This window comes from Copadichromis virginalis, linkage group LG9 (genome assembly GCF_057382275.1).
Source record: "Copadichromis virginalis isolate Kocher_CV1m ecotype Utaka linkage group LG9, C_Virginalis_male_GT1.1, whole genome shotgun sequence".
In the NCBI taxonomy this organism is placed as follows: Eukaryota; Metazoa; Chordata; class Actinopteri; order Cichliformes; family Cichlidae; genus Copadichromis; species Copadichromis virginalis.
Window position 1 is genome coordinate 29,877,441 of NC_140626.1, and position 13,842 is coordinate 29,891,282.

General features: G+C 41.7%; 1 protein-coding gene across 8 annotated transcripts in view; it reads right to left on the minus strand.

Annotated features, from left to right (window-relative positions):
• phldb2b (pleckstrin homology-like domain, family B, member 2b) overlaps nt 1-13,842 on the minus strand; it is a 37,916-nt gene that overhangs the window by 2,938 nt on the left and 21,136 nt on the right. For 2 of the 8 annotated variants that reach the window (XM_085468664.1, XM_085468668.1), the window contains 13 exons: nt 12,275-12,652; nt 11,368-11,529; nt 11,071-11,208; nt 9,834-9,962; nt 8,446-8,601; nt 8,149-8,259; nt 7,985-8,059; nt 7,294-7,446; nt 6,201-6,344; nt 5,477-5,576; nt 4,138-4,288; nt 1,244-1,334; nt 883-1,029 (listed from right to left, as the gene is read on the minus strand). In XM_085468664.1, coding sequence (XP_085324790.1) covers nt 883-1,029; nt 1,244-1,334; nt 4,138-4,288; nt 5,477-5,576; nt 6,201-6,344; nt 7,294-7,446; nt 7,985-8,059; nt 8,149-8,259; nt 8,446-8,601; nt 9,834-9,962; nt 11,071-11,208; nt 11,368-11,529; nt 12,275-12,652 — 1,935 coding nt within the window. Of the gene's footprint in view, nt 1-882; nt 1,030-1,243; nt 1,335-4,137; nt 4,289-5,476; nt 5,577-6,200; nt 6,345-6,938; nt 7,143-7,293; nt 7,447-7,823; nt 7,890-7,984; nt 8,060-8,148; nt 8,260-8,445; nt 8,602-9,833; nt 9,963-11,070; nt 11,209-11,367; nt 11,530-12,274; nt 12,653-13,842 lie in introns of all 8 variants that reach the window. The other 6 variants (XM_085468669.1, XM_085468670.1, XM_085468671.1 and 3 more) reach the window with 6 other exon arrangements.

Genomic DNA, 13,842 nt, shown 5'->3' on the forward strand with positions numbered 1-13,842 from the left:
AACACGGCAAATCTCCGTTAACGAGTTACCGCGGATCGCCCCGTGCGTGGGGCTGGTCGGCGTCAATGTGTTAGCGAGCTAACCGCGCTAACGACATGCAGCCCACAGGAGCTGCATGGCCTAAAATCTGACCGCGAACCGATTTTATGTGGTACACGGCGCTCAGCAATCTGTCAAAAAATGTTTTAGTACGACTTTGGTAAGCTACGAAGTTGCACCGCTTGATGGATTGTCGGAGCATTACGGCTACCGTAGTCTGGAGCCTCGCGGAGTGATACGTACTGTGCTTCAACGTAATATTACCGTATTGTGTGTGTTAAAAGACACAGTTACAAAGAGGATTTCAAACTCCAGGCTGTCAGTCACGCAGTACAAGTTGGGAACAGAGCAGCTGTGAAATCTGTCTTTGTTATTATGCTCATCGTCTTTTAGTTTACATTTTGACTGCACAATTTTGAGCTTTTGTTATGCACAAAAACAACATTGTTTTCTTTTATTTATGGAGCATGATTATTTAATAAATGCTGATAATTTCTTTTTGAGTAATTGCTTCATGTACATCTATGCTGTATGTTAATAAAAAGTGCCTGTGTGACATCTGGGACACAGCTTTGACTAAGAACTGTCTTTTTGTTCTTACCTTATGGCTTTAAAAAAAAATATATCGAGACATATATCGTATATCGCCATCCAGCTAAAAATATCGAAATATGAATTTTGGGTCATATCGCCCAGCCCTAGTCTGAAATGTATAAAAGTAAGCTACAGAAACAAGACAGAGTGCACTGTCAAAAGAAGGTAAAAGGTTAGTTCCCTTGAAGTTCATACGTATGTTTTGGATAAAGAACCTCTATTATCCACAGCTCTTCCCAGACCTCTTACCTGCACCCTCTGCTTTTCTCGAAGCTTCACCTCGCGGTCGATCAGTTTCTGGCGTCTGTTGGTCTCCTCTTGTAACCTTTTCTCCAGATCCTCCCGTCTCCTCCTCTCCTCTTCCAAGGCCTGCTTTCGAAATTCCATTTCCCGCTCCTTAAGAACGATTCAGATGCAGTCACAGGTTATTTAATGACACACACATAAAAAACACAACAATTTTGCAGTTTGGGCAAATGAAGTAGCACCTCTATCTTTAAGGTTTGGAATTATTACAAAGATACTCGACTGATCTGCATGTTGGCTTTAACGCTACATATCTCTCTAACATTAAATAAAATGTGAAAATATGAATAAATCAAATAGTGACCTTGTGTTCGAGGAGGCGGTTCTTCTCGGCCTGCGCCTCTCTCAGCAGGCGCTCCATCTCCTCCAGCTTGGCTACATTTGACGTACTGGCACTACAGCGCAAAAAGCACATACAGCAACAATTATAGAAAATAATGTACCTTTTGCTTTACATCAAACACTTGACACTTATAGAAAAACAAACAAAAAACCCACTTTGGGATTTTCCAAAAATGCAAGGGAGCAGCTCGCGAGTTAATAAAAAAAAAACAGTGGGTACACCAACACGCGACATGAGAAAATCAATGAACTTGGACTTTTCTTTGAAATTGTTTGATGAATGTCGGCATTACTATAATCCAATATAGGGCTCCAGCTATCGATATTGTTTTAGTACTCGAGTTAATCAAGTAATCGGATTAGAAATACTTATGTCTTATCACTGAGCAATAGTAAATATTCAGTCAGTGAAGAGAAGCTAGCATGTCAGCATAAAAGTGACATTCTTATTGGTATAACTGTTAATAATTAATAATAACAATTAATGCTAGTAATGATTCAGTGTGCAACTTAGCACTTTTATTTTTTATATTTTTAAATATTATATACAATACCATTTAATAAATAAAACACTTTAATTACTATAAATCTGCAAAGTCATGGTACTAAAGTCTTCAAATAAATATGGCCTAGAACACCCCATGCCCCCCTTTAGACTCACCCCTGCAGTTAACATTGTGATAAAAAGTGGGACGGCTTTAGTAAGCTGCCTAATTTAAACAGTTCATCTACATCTTCTATTGCAGCTGTATTTGTAGTCTCTAGTGTGGGTGAAACGCTCACATAGTCATGGTGACAACTGAGCCCTAAAGAGTTGCGGATTAAAAAAAACATCAAAGTGAAAAACTTGCATCGAGGATTTTTTCATAATGGAGTTTTTCGAGTTGGTCGATGAATGGTTGCAGTGTGTGTACATACATGCATACAACACATGTAGATCTACAGCCAAAAAGAAGAACTCTGTTTAACATTCCAAAGTAAACGCTAAACTGTCCTGAGAATACTGATTATTCACTGGTTGTGTGTGTGCGTGTGTGTGTGTGTGTGTGTGTGTGTGTGTGTGTGCGTGTGTGTGTGTGTGTGTGTGTGTGTGTGTGTGTGTGTGTGTGTGTGTGTGTGTGTGTGCGCGCGCTAAATCAAAGAGGAAATCCATTAAGAAAAGAGGCCGCGTTGCCAAGGCAAACCATCTATGTTATTTCTTTAGGTCTTTGAGGCCTTGTCTGATTTAGAGTCTCCCAAACTGCATATGGTCTACACATGACACTCACTCCTGACATCACAGCGAAAGGATCTATGTATGTATTTCTCTGTCACATCAAGCAGTAATTCTTTTTCTCACACTAATTTTCTTGCCAAGTCTATTTACTCTCACAAATGCACTTCTGGTACCACCGCCGTGCTGACTTACATTCATTTTATGAAACCTTACCCAAGCCCTGAACATAACCTGCTTTACCCTAACCTTAATCCAAGTCTGAGCACTACCTTTTAAATATTTCTGTTATTGGAATTTGCCTTTTTATACTCAGGGGAAGGCCAATTCCCAAAATAAGACCGTGTAACCAGATTTAAGCAACATAAGCAATGTACACACACACACACACACACACACACACACACACACCTCTTCTTATCTGGATCCAGGAGGAAATGAATACCCGGTGTTGATGTCACAACAGTGCTAAGAAGAATGGTGCACATCAGACTGAACTATAAACAAATCAGGAAGCGAGACAGGGTGGAGAAATTTGGAGCAGCCCGAGTGCAGAGAGGACAAAAAAGAAACGGGAGGGAGGGCATGAAAAAAAACCAACAAAAAAACTAGAACATTTGCAAAAGGGAAAAAAACCCTCTTTTTTTCCCCACTCTGCTATTTTTTCATTGTCTTCTTCATCAGTTTCCAGATGCTTTTTCTCAACAAAACACCAGCAAAGAATCCAAAAACAGTAACAAGTCGAATCATTTTGAAAGAAATTAGAGCACTTGTTACTATTAAATGAAAAAGTACTTAATTATGAATGAATATCAACATATCACCAAAGTCAAATATGAATTAAACAGTACCACCGATGGCATTTTTCTTACCTCAATCGACGAGAGGTAACTGCACTCATTGTCAATACACACCCATGCAGTTCCAAATGTATTTATTCGAGTTCTGGACTACTTGGGAAAAAAATTGTTCTAACACTTCTATCTCCCGAAACAGGACTCATCACTGCAAATTAACAAAAAAACTCCAGCTCTGTCATAAAACTGATCCACATTCCCCAACGTGACTTCCAGTGCAATATAACCTCATGCAGCCTAATCTGAGCCAAAGCACACTGAGAATAAAAACGCGCAAAACAGAGATGTAACTCTGCAAATGGTTTCAAATCTGCTGGAACGAGACCATACCATTCAGAGAAACAAGAGGAGGGGAGACAAAAGATGTAAAAAGGATTGAGGGAAAGCAGGCACACATGGTTTTACTCCAGTCGGGGGGCTGAACCCCTAAATGGACCTCCACACTCATGCTGGTTTGCTCAGTTAATCTGAACCTGAGGGGGCTGACTGGAAAGGCACCCGCGCACACACCCCTTTATGTTTTCTGTCTTCCGTAAGCTGATCCCTACAACTCTAATCAACAGAGTCCTCCCCCCTTAACTCATGCTACACGCTCAGTTCTACACATCCTATTCTCCAAGGAGGGAACATGAAAGGCAGGAAACTCTTTTTTTATTTAATTTTTTGCTAGCAAGCCCTCCCCACTTCATCCAACTTTCTGTCCCATTTCAACTTATTCTAAAGACGTTTTTAACAGTTATTTTCATCAGCGCATACACACTGCTGACAGGCCTTTGTGTCACCTACCTGGAGATGTTGTCAGGTGAGCAAGCAGAGATGCTGGTTTCAATAGAGTCACTACTATCCACACTCATTGTGTCAAAGGCCTGGTTTTCACGGTACCCAAAGGCATCGAGGTAGACGTTGGTCTGAGAAGCAGCTCGGGAGCTCGGCTGACCTGGATACACACAAACGCAATGAAGACGAAAAAGGATGAATTCTCCAGTAGCAACCAAGGTTACTTACTCCTCCTGCCCACGCATCAACCCAAGCCTTCTACCTGTCGGTGTAACTTCTTCTGGGACAGACTGCCCAGACGGGTTCAAATTTTGATTACAATGCCCCGCCACCGTTACACTGTGTACTCACACGTCCCGGGAAAAAATATATCCAGGCCTTAATGCTACGATTAGGTGAAACTGCGGCCTAACAGTAAGACACTCAAGCACACAAAATAAATGGAAAATAAAGAGGAAAAAATATTTTCTGTAAAACAAGCACAGAAACAGGTTTTGAGATTTAAAAATGAATAAAAACAGCAGCCTGAAACTGTCCCAAAAACTTCTGGAAAGACAAAAAGATATTCTCATGAAGCTGACGGATGAATGATGACAGATCTACAGTGCGGACACTTTAAAGAGAGACTAACTAAACCTCCTGGTACAGGAAGAAACACACACACAAAAACTGATACCATCAGCTCTGTTTACTAGACCCACCCATCAGATGAGCCAGATCAGGGGACTAAAGGGGCCAAGGCATCAGATACATGTGCCAGTTCCCAGAAAGCAACGACAGTACACTTATAACATGAGACACACAGTACTTCAAAATGATCCCCCAAAATACTGATTTATTGTCTGAAGGGCAATGAAAAAATTATTTTATGAAAGACTAAACTACTTATTCTTATGTCTAAGTAGGTGCAAATCTAAATTTAATTTATAATAGCGATGCCTATGCAAAAGGTTGCTATGGAGAGGAGGCATGGTGTCCTTCAGGTGGCATCCTGTATCTTTCTGGGCCAAACAGCAAACATCCACACAGACTGCAAACGCTTTACACTCTTGTGTGTCATATTTTCTTAACAGTGAAGACGTTACAACAGCTCGTGTAAATCCCCACGAAGTGATGGAACGCTCACATTCCTCCACTGACAGATAAGCAAATGTGGAATTTATCAAAACACAATGAGGTGCACACCCACAAACAAAGCCTCTTGCTGGGATATTGTCTCCATATAAGGTGCATTTTCAAATCCCAGCTCAGCGATGAGTGTGGTTTTGTGTGTTTGTGTGATACACGAGAGAAAAAAAAGAGAGTAAGATCAAGTGAAGTTAAGTGTATTTGTGTGTGTGTGTTTTACCTTTATGCAGACGTCGAGATTCACTTTCCTTATTGGATAAACTGAGGATTCTTGGAAGAATACTGCCACAACTTGTAGTCTGTACCAGAGGCTGATGGGACTATAAAGAATCAAGAAGACGGAGAAGAAATGGGTGCTTCATATTCTATTTATAATAAACACTATAACTCAAAGACCAAGTGGTGAAGCCGAAAAGTGATACACAGACCAAGTCTGACATTTAGTGGTAAATTTGTAAACCAATCATTTCCACCATAGTTTTCGTAAAAAAACGTTGTTTTCTGATGAAGATCGAGACGATAACTAAACAAAAACTAATGCACAAGGACAAAAACTATGATGAAACATACTGACACATTTGTCAGTGAATAAAATGAGATCCAATCAGAACTAATTAAGCTGCGCAGAAAGGCGGGACGAGTTTGGAAGGGATCCAGGTTAGACATGCACATCACAAATAGCTCCCATGCTCCCTGTTTCTCATGAAAACGTGACAAAATGTCAGCGCTTTGGAGGAAGAGAAGAGCAGACATATGAACACATCTCGCATTTGATGTCAAGGAAAATAAGATGCTCTGTGAACTCCCATCTGTAAAAACACCACAAAGTTTCACACTAAATCAACTTTAGATTTAATCTAATATAATCTAATCATATTTAGTCGGAAGTTGCTGTCACTTTTTTTTTTTTTTTTTTTTACATGCACAATCATCTCTGTTTGTACCTTTGTGGGGAAGCTGCGCCCGAGTGTTGCACACATAAACTGGGGATTCATGGCGGTCGCAGTTTTCTTCCAGGGTAATGTATCACTTAGATGTGAGCCACTTTCTTTCTCAGACCTCTTCCTCTCCTCCAGAAGACGGAAATGCTGATGAGACACACACACACAGAAAACATGAACACAATTACCAAAAATTTAAATTATTCATTTCACTTTCAGTCATATATCAATGTCCCCATACTTTAAGTGTAACGTAAAGTCTTGGTGTGCAGGATTTAAAATGTCTTACTCTGGCGCCATCTGCTGGAGGATCAATAAGTCACAGTGGCAGAAGTGCATTCTCCCTTTCTTAACCCACATTCAATAATTTTATTCTTTAGACAGATGGATCTAGTTTCAATGTAATATGCTTGTGATATAAAAATAAACACACAGTTGTTTACACACCAACACACACACACAGTCGTGTTTTCATGTTTGTGGGGACATCTAATTGACATTATGTTTTCCCTTGCCGCTTACCCTAACCTTAACCATCAAAAATGAATGCCTAACCTTAACTCTTACCCTAAACTGAAACGTAACCTAATTGTAACCTTGACACTAAAAACACATTTTGGGTGAGGACAGGCATTTTGTCCCCATAATGGCTGGGAGTCCCCACAAGTATAGGAGAATGCCAATTTTTGGTCCCCACAAAGATATATAAATATGGTATACATATACACACACACACATTACCTGCCTGTGTTGCTGATGGCGCTTTTTGACAGGAAGGGGAGGTGGGGGGGAGTCTGGGAGAGGGGAAGGGTCTCGATATGTCACCATGTTCTCTGGCCAGTGCACAGAGGGTGTTTTTGGGAGGGGGCGGGGATTTAGACGGGAGGAAGAAGAAGGAGAGGAGGAAGAGGAGTGACAGTCGGCAGGTGAGGAAGAATGACAGAGCTTCGGAAAAAGAAAGGAACATTGTCAGAAAGCTGAAATGAGCGCAGAAACAGGAAGACAAGCTGGGGGAGAGAACCAGCCGCACACTTTGCACCATCCGCCTCGGCGTACTTATCTACACACGATAAACCCGTCACACCACTACACACACCTCATCCTCCGCTGGTTTGGGGGTGTCCTCATCAGGGGAAAGGGTTGCCTCGGGCTCAGGAGAGGCTTTGGTCAGAGTGGGGGCAGGAGCAGCTTTAGGGTCTTGCCCAAGCTGTGAGTAAAGCTCATTGATTTCACTGACTGTGACATAGCCCTGCAAGGTGTCATGTGGAGAGAGAAGGGGTGAGGCATAGCGGGAAGTGAGTTAGCCGTGGAAATTAGTTGTTAGAACAATGCAAAAATTTAGTGGCAATTTCAGAAATAAGTTATTTACACACAACACTGTTAACATGAGACAAAGGACACACTAACAAGATTATGTCAGCATTAATATACAGTACGTGGACGTATAAAAATAAGCTTCATCTCAAATTTCTGGAACTTCTAGTAGTGCTTTACAAGAGCTAGCAGTTAGAACAAGAGGCTACAGTGGCAAAACAAAGAAGACGACTGGGAATAAAGAGAAAAAATGGAAACCAAAAATAAAGTGGAACACAAAAGGGGAAATATTAGCTCAGAAAGGCAAAGTACCTCTGCGTTCTTGAGAAAAATAGAAGAAAGGAGGGAGCAACACACATCAGCCAAAGAGGCTGAATCCTAGCAAGCGGAAAAGGAAATCATAGCCATTAAAATCAGGATATCGCCCGTTCCAGGACTCGTAAGTAACCACAGCATCCGCCAATCACACCAACCTCTCTCAGGGTGAAACTCCGTCCACCGGTGAGGCCAGCGTATTTTCTTTCCAGCACAGCCAGGCTTTCTTTCTCCTGGCAGACAGATACAGACACAAAAATGAACTTTTCCCATCATTAATACAGAGCACAGCACGCACATGCGAACATAAAATCTGCCATACTCTCTGCAGCATGGACTCAAGGTTGCTCCTCTCCTTCAAGAAGCTCTCCTTCTCTCGTTGAACCTGCTGCGTAATCTGCGCCGACTGCTTCTTCAGAGTTAACAGACGCTCCTGCGAGAGGGAGAGCGGAACAAACTTATCAAGCGCCTCTAGCCTGCTTAGAAAGTATGAATCAAACATTCCTGTTAACCCTGCAAATCTAAACAAATTGACATTTAAAGAGCAAATTCAGCTTCAAACAGCAGATTAAACAGGCTGGATTTTTAAATCAAAAACAACCGAGAAGAGAGCTGATACCTTGCGGGTGACGGTGCTGCGTTGGTAGTCTGCGATCTCCCGGAGAAGCTGCTGGGTGTGGGTCTCCTTCTCCTCGTCCTGCCTGCTCTCTCTCTCGAGCTGCTGAAACTCCAGGTCCTCAAAACGCTTTGTCTCTGCCTCAAGCACTTCGCAGTCCTGATACACACAATGAAATAGATAATACAAGTGTACACTACTGCTCACAAATTTTTAGTTGTCACTGGGAGTAACTGTATGATTTCTGAAGTCAAAGCAGCACAGTACCCTGTGCAGTACAGCTTAAACCTGCTTGATACAGACCGCTGTGGCGAGCTTTAATTATCTGAAGATCTAGGGCTGGTACCTTAGGATCACATGACCAAGCAGTCAGTCTTCCTTTGCTACTGATGTTTTTATTCTTTTTTATTTATTTTTTGAGTACAGCAATGTACTGTAGCACATCCTGCAGTCTGGCATTGCCCTAATAATGACCTGAAAGTAACACAGGCATAATAGGTGGTAATCTGCATAAATGTAGTAATATGGGTTGTCTTTCATGGCTAAACTTACTTCCAAAGCTGATGCTGCGCTCTCCTAAACTTAAAACAAACCCTTTCACTAAACTTGAACTCCGTAAATTGCAATAAAAAACAAGAAAAATTCCACCAATCCAAAACTTTGCATGCTTTTGTAGCCACCACATTAGAGAAAGAACATCAAGTATACGTGCAAGTGTCCATAAAAGAAACCTTCTCACATAAAAACCTGCATCTACTAATATTAGCAAATAAATGCCAACATACTCAAATACGACAAATAATCGTTTATCAAATACGTCTCATTCCATAACATACGTAGACACGGGTGCAAACCAGACTGTGAAATCTCTAATGTGTGTGTCATCAACACTAAACATGCAACAACACATCACTACCGTTTGGCTAAACATGCAGCCTTTCACACACCATAAGCATTCGCCCCAAAGTGAAGATGATTTAAATGTGCCGCCTCTTTGATAAGTCGTTTCAAAGAACAGTCGCTCATCAAACACAAAAGGTGAAGCCTTTAGACATTACACCCAACAGAGTGAGTCTGTAAGAACCAAACAGGTACCAAAGCCTGACACTTTAGAGATGATATAAAACATAAAGAGGGAATGATTGAGAATGAACGTTAGCTCTGAAAGTGTGCCATGCTCTCATGCAAGTAAGCAAACATTATATAAACGAGTCTGTCATGTGAACAAATGTTTAGAGTCAGTGCTAGTATTTGCCGATATAGCGGTCACATTTATGTTGAATACTTTCTCGAATATGCATGATTTCCATTGGCTCTTCCACTATATTTTTCTAAATATATGTATGTGCGTGTGTTTGTGTGCATATGTGTGTGTGTTTGTGTGTACTGACCCTGGCTAGCTGCTCCTGCAGGGGCTCCTTGGTGGCTTCAGGACAGCTGTCCAGCTGGGAGCGCTGCTCACACACAATCTGAGCCAACCTCTCTACTCTGCCCTTTTCTGCCTGCAGCAGCTTGCACGCCTGGCAGGCAAACGTACGTACACACAGATGCACACACGCATTCCCACACGAGGACGTACACCATGTACACGTTTGTTTATGTGTACATATAGACACAAAAAGACGAACACACACACACACACACACAAAGGACAGAGAGGATGGCAGAGTTAGTGGGGATTGGGGAGCAACAGTTAGTTACTACAGCGACCAGGTCAGTACGGATAGCCTAGTGGGTGGGGAGGGAGGGAAAGCTGGAGGGAGCGCAATGGAAAACTGATTAATGATGTTATGAGACTTCACTTCTGCCGTTTTATTCGTTTTTTTATGAATGCAAATGATTGAAATGATTAAGTAAGAAGAGAGAACGGGCATGTATGGAATGGCGCAGCAGAGGTTAACTATCACACTGATGGCTCTTTCTATAAAATACACAAAACACACATTCACCTAGAATATGTGCAAGCACTCAACTTCATCTGCTCTTCAACCAGTTTTTAACACCCGGGGCTACACGCATCTACCCGATCGCTCGCTTTTCTTTCCCTAACTTCTTCCGCTGGCAGATGCCGGTGCATGGAAATTTCAGAGTGAGTCCAGGACTCAGTCGAACACAGGCCAAACCAAAGCACGCGCACACACACGGATACACACCAGAAATACCATCCATTTATCCGCTTACACCTCCCACTCTGTCAATAATATCATATGGTGTTATAAATGTAGAAAAAATATAGGCACACTTGCTTCCCTACACTTGCCAAACAGGATCACTTGATGACCGCTACTCCCCGGACAGTCTTAGCAGATATATATTTGGACCAGAGAGAGCATGAGAAGGATTAACACCTACCGCCCGGGTCTCTCAGTTGCCTATGTATTTTTAATGCCATTCAATGCATGTTGCTAGTAAAAATATAGGCTGTATGAGTGAATGGAGATGGCTTTTCAAACACCTAAAAGAATTTTTCCATATGTTAATGTGTATTTCTCTCCCCTTTTGATGACCATATGTATTCAAAGGCAAAGTTAAGCATATTCAAAGGGACCTCTAACTTTTAACCCAGCTGGATTACAGATGATAAAGAGGTCTGTAAGCATCCCATTCTGAGTGTATCAACTTGAATACCTTTTCTTTTTCCTGCTGGGATTGGGTCTCTAGGTCAGCTATCTTGTTGTGAAGCGCTTCTAAAGCATCTTTTTCGTGTTGAAGAGCTGCTATCTCGGACTCCTGCTCAGCTTCAACTAGAGCTCGCTCAACCTCGACCTTTAAAAAAAAAAAAAAAAAAAACACGCGCACACACCGCTCAGTTTTAAACCAATACTTTATATCTGTGCTTTTATCAAAACATTCTCATTCATCTTTTGTTAATCTTGACAATAAATCAATCAATAAATAAAGTAAATATCATCATCGTCTATATACCTCTCGGGCAGATTCCTCAATTTGATTGTCCAGCTCTTTGATCTTTTGTTCAAGCTCCTCCATGTTGTTCAGGACCTGGATTCTCTCCTCTTCCACGCGCCTCACTTCCTCCTCTGAAGGGATCGTGTCCTGTCCACGATAGCGAGCTGCATCCTCTAGAGCCTGGTAACATCATCATCAATGTAGTCGCTGATTTAACTCCTGCTAACATGCACTTACATTGACATATCTGCGAGACCTGTAATAATAATCACTGATGCCACAAATGGAAAGGAAAGCGTATGGGCTCCATACATACACACAAATGCCTGCTGTCAGTTCATGCTAACACTTAGCATGCTCTAATCTAATAAATGGACTGTAAATATGTCCCATCTGTGTTGAGTAGGATGTTTGTGTCAATACTTTCTAAGTATTAGGAGGAGGGATCCTTGTCACTGTTATGTTTTCCAGGATGAATGGGGGGCTAAACACTTCCTGCATAAATCTTGATTAATATTTTAGTAAGATGACCAAGGTCAAAGGTGCACGAAGAAGAAAAAACATACATCTATCATTTTACCAAATCAACAGAGACTAATGTTACAGAATATTCTCTTGCATGAAGTCTTCAGAGTGACTAAAGTCTGTAGACCATCAAGGCATTGCATATTTCACTGTATTTATTTTATACTACCGGAATATTTTTTTAAATTTATGTTTTCTCCTACTTTTTTGAATGAGGGTCAAAAGTTATATGATTCTACTGAACAAACACGGTTCTGTAGACTAGTTCATCTTATACACCAAATAACATTTGTTTTTGCTCTTGATAGCACCTCAGTGATACTGCACTCACACATGGAGGGCATTTCTGTGTTAGCATAAAGTTCTAACAGTCACAAAATAAGTGTCCTGTGTCTTATACCTCATTTGTCCTATGTGCACGTGGTGAAGGTGTGGGGGCAAAGCTTCGCAGACTGATAGCAGGCGATTCGGCCCTGTTGTCTCGGTGACCGCTGCTACGCCTCCGTCGTACCTGCAGGTCATCATCATAGTAACCGTTCTCCGATCCAGGGGAGGTCGTGTGCCCGTTTCCGACTATTCCACTAACAGCTGAAGAGTCGGAAAAGACAGAAGGCGTGTCATCATCTTCGTCGGTCAGCTGCAGCTTCTCAAGCTCCTGGTTGATCTTCTGCAGGTCTGCAACAGCTGAAGTGGAGCTTGTGGCTGCGGCGCCTCCGTCCCTTTCAGCTCGGCCCAGCTCAGAGCAAAGAGACAAGATGGTCTCTAGCCGCTGTCGCTCCTGAGATGATGGCAAACATAAAGGCACACACGTGTATGGGTTATGTGCATGCAATGGCAAGTACTATTTAAGATCACGTTTTTAATGTTGACATGTTGCTGAAGTTTTACACAAATACAATGCAACCCTATAGTATTGAGCTTAGTCAAGTTTTAAATAATAGTATTACCTCGGGAAGCATCACAGAAGTCAGTCCTTCTAAAACTTTTTCCGTTTAGTCCAAAATAAAGAAAAGTAGCGTTTACTTAGTATTCAGCATGACCCTCTCCTGTATGTGGATCTAATTTGGTCTAATATTTGCAGATTTTAGAAGAAACATTTCTTCTCACTGAGAATCCCTGGAGTGAGCACTTCTCCCTGCCAGTGCATAGCTATATGTGGGGCACTACGGAGGCTGCAGAGAGTCAAAAATGCCCTCTTGCAGGTTCAGCAGTTACTTCTCTCAAGGGTTACGTATATGAGCCCCACAGCCAGCCTGTGTTAGTAATATTAGATACAGAGAGGGGGGGAAATGGACAGAGGTGTGTGTGTGTGAGTGATAGAGAGAAAGAGTGAGCTAATGAGAAGGTGGTCAGCTGTCAACCATGGTCATAAGTGTGCACAAGAACCGGCTTTGACTCCAGAGTAGGAATGTGTCTATGAATGTCACCGTGGAAACAAGATGCTTTCCAGGGAATTCTTCACAAGGAGAGAATCGGATCCAGGTGACATTTGGATTGTGAAAATCATGAAATAGTTAACTGTGTGTTTAGGAAAAGCACGAAACACTCACTTTATAGTGCTTCTTAGTTAAACAGTTATGTCAGAATCCACATATAACAAAGCATCGAACACATTTTACCATGCACACATACAAACCCCAATTATAACACGTAACATGAACCAGGAGCTGGCACAAAACGTGTCCGTGTCAGTTTGTCACCTTGCGCTATTCTAATGGGCATAAGCTTCTGTGGAGCCTCTATAGTAATCAGCTGTCAACTAGAGCAAGAGACAGAAAGAAGAAGAGAGGACAAAGACACGGACATATGAGAGGAAAGCTGGAGAAAGCACGAAAATGAAAGACGGTGAAAGAAGCGAAAGACAGGAAACGAGCTGGGAAATTTTTGGACAACACGCCTTGCTTTAAATTCATTTTTAAAAGGTTTGTGTGCCTTTAATTAACACAGACATTAATTTCAGCTTTCTTT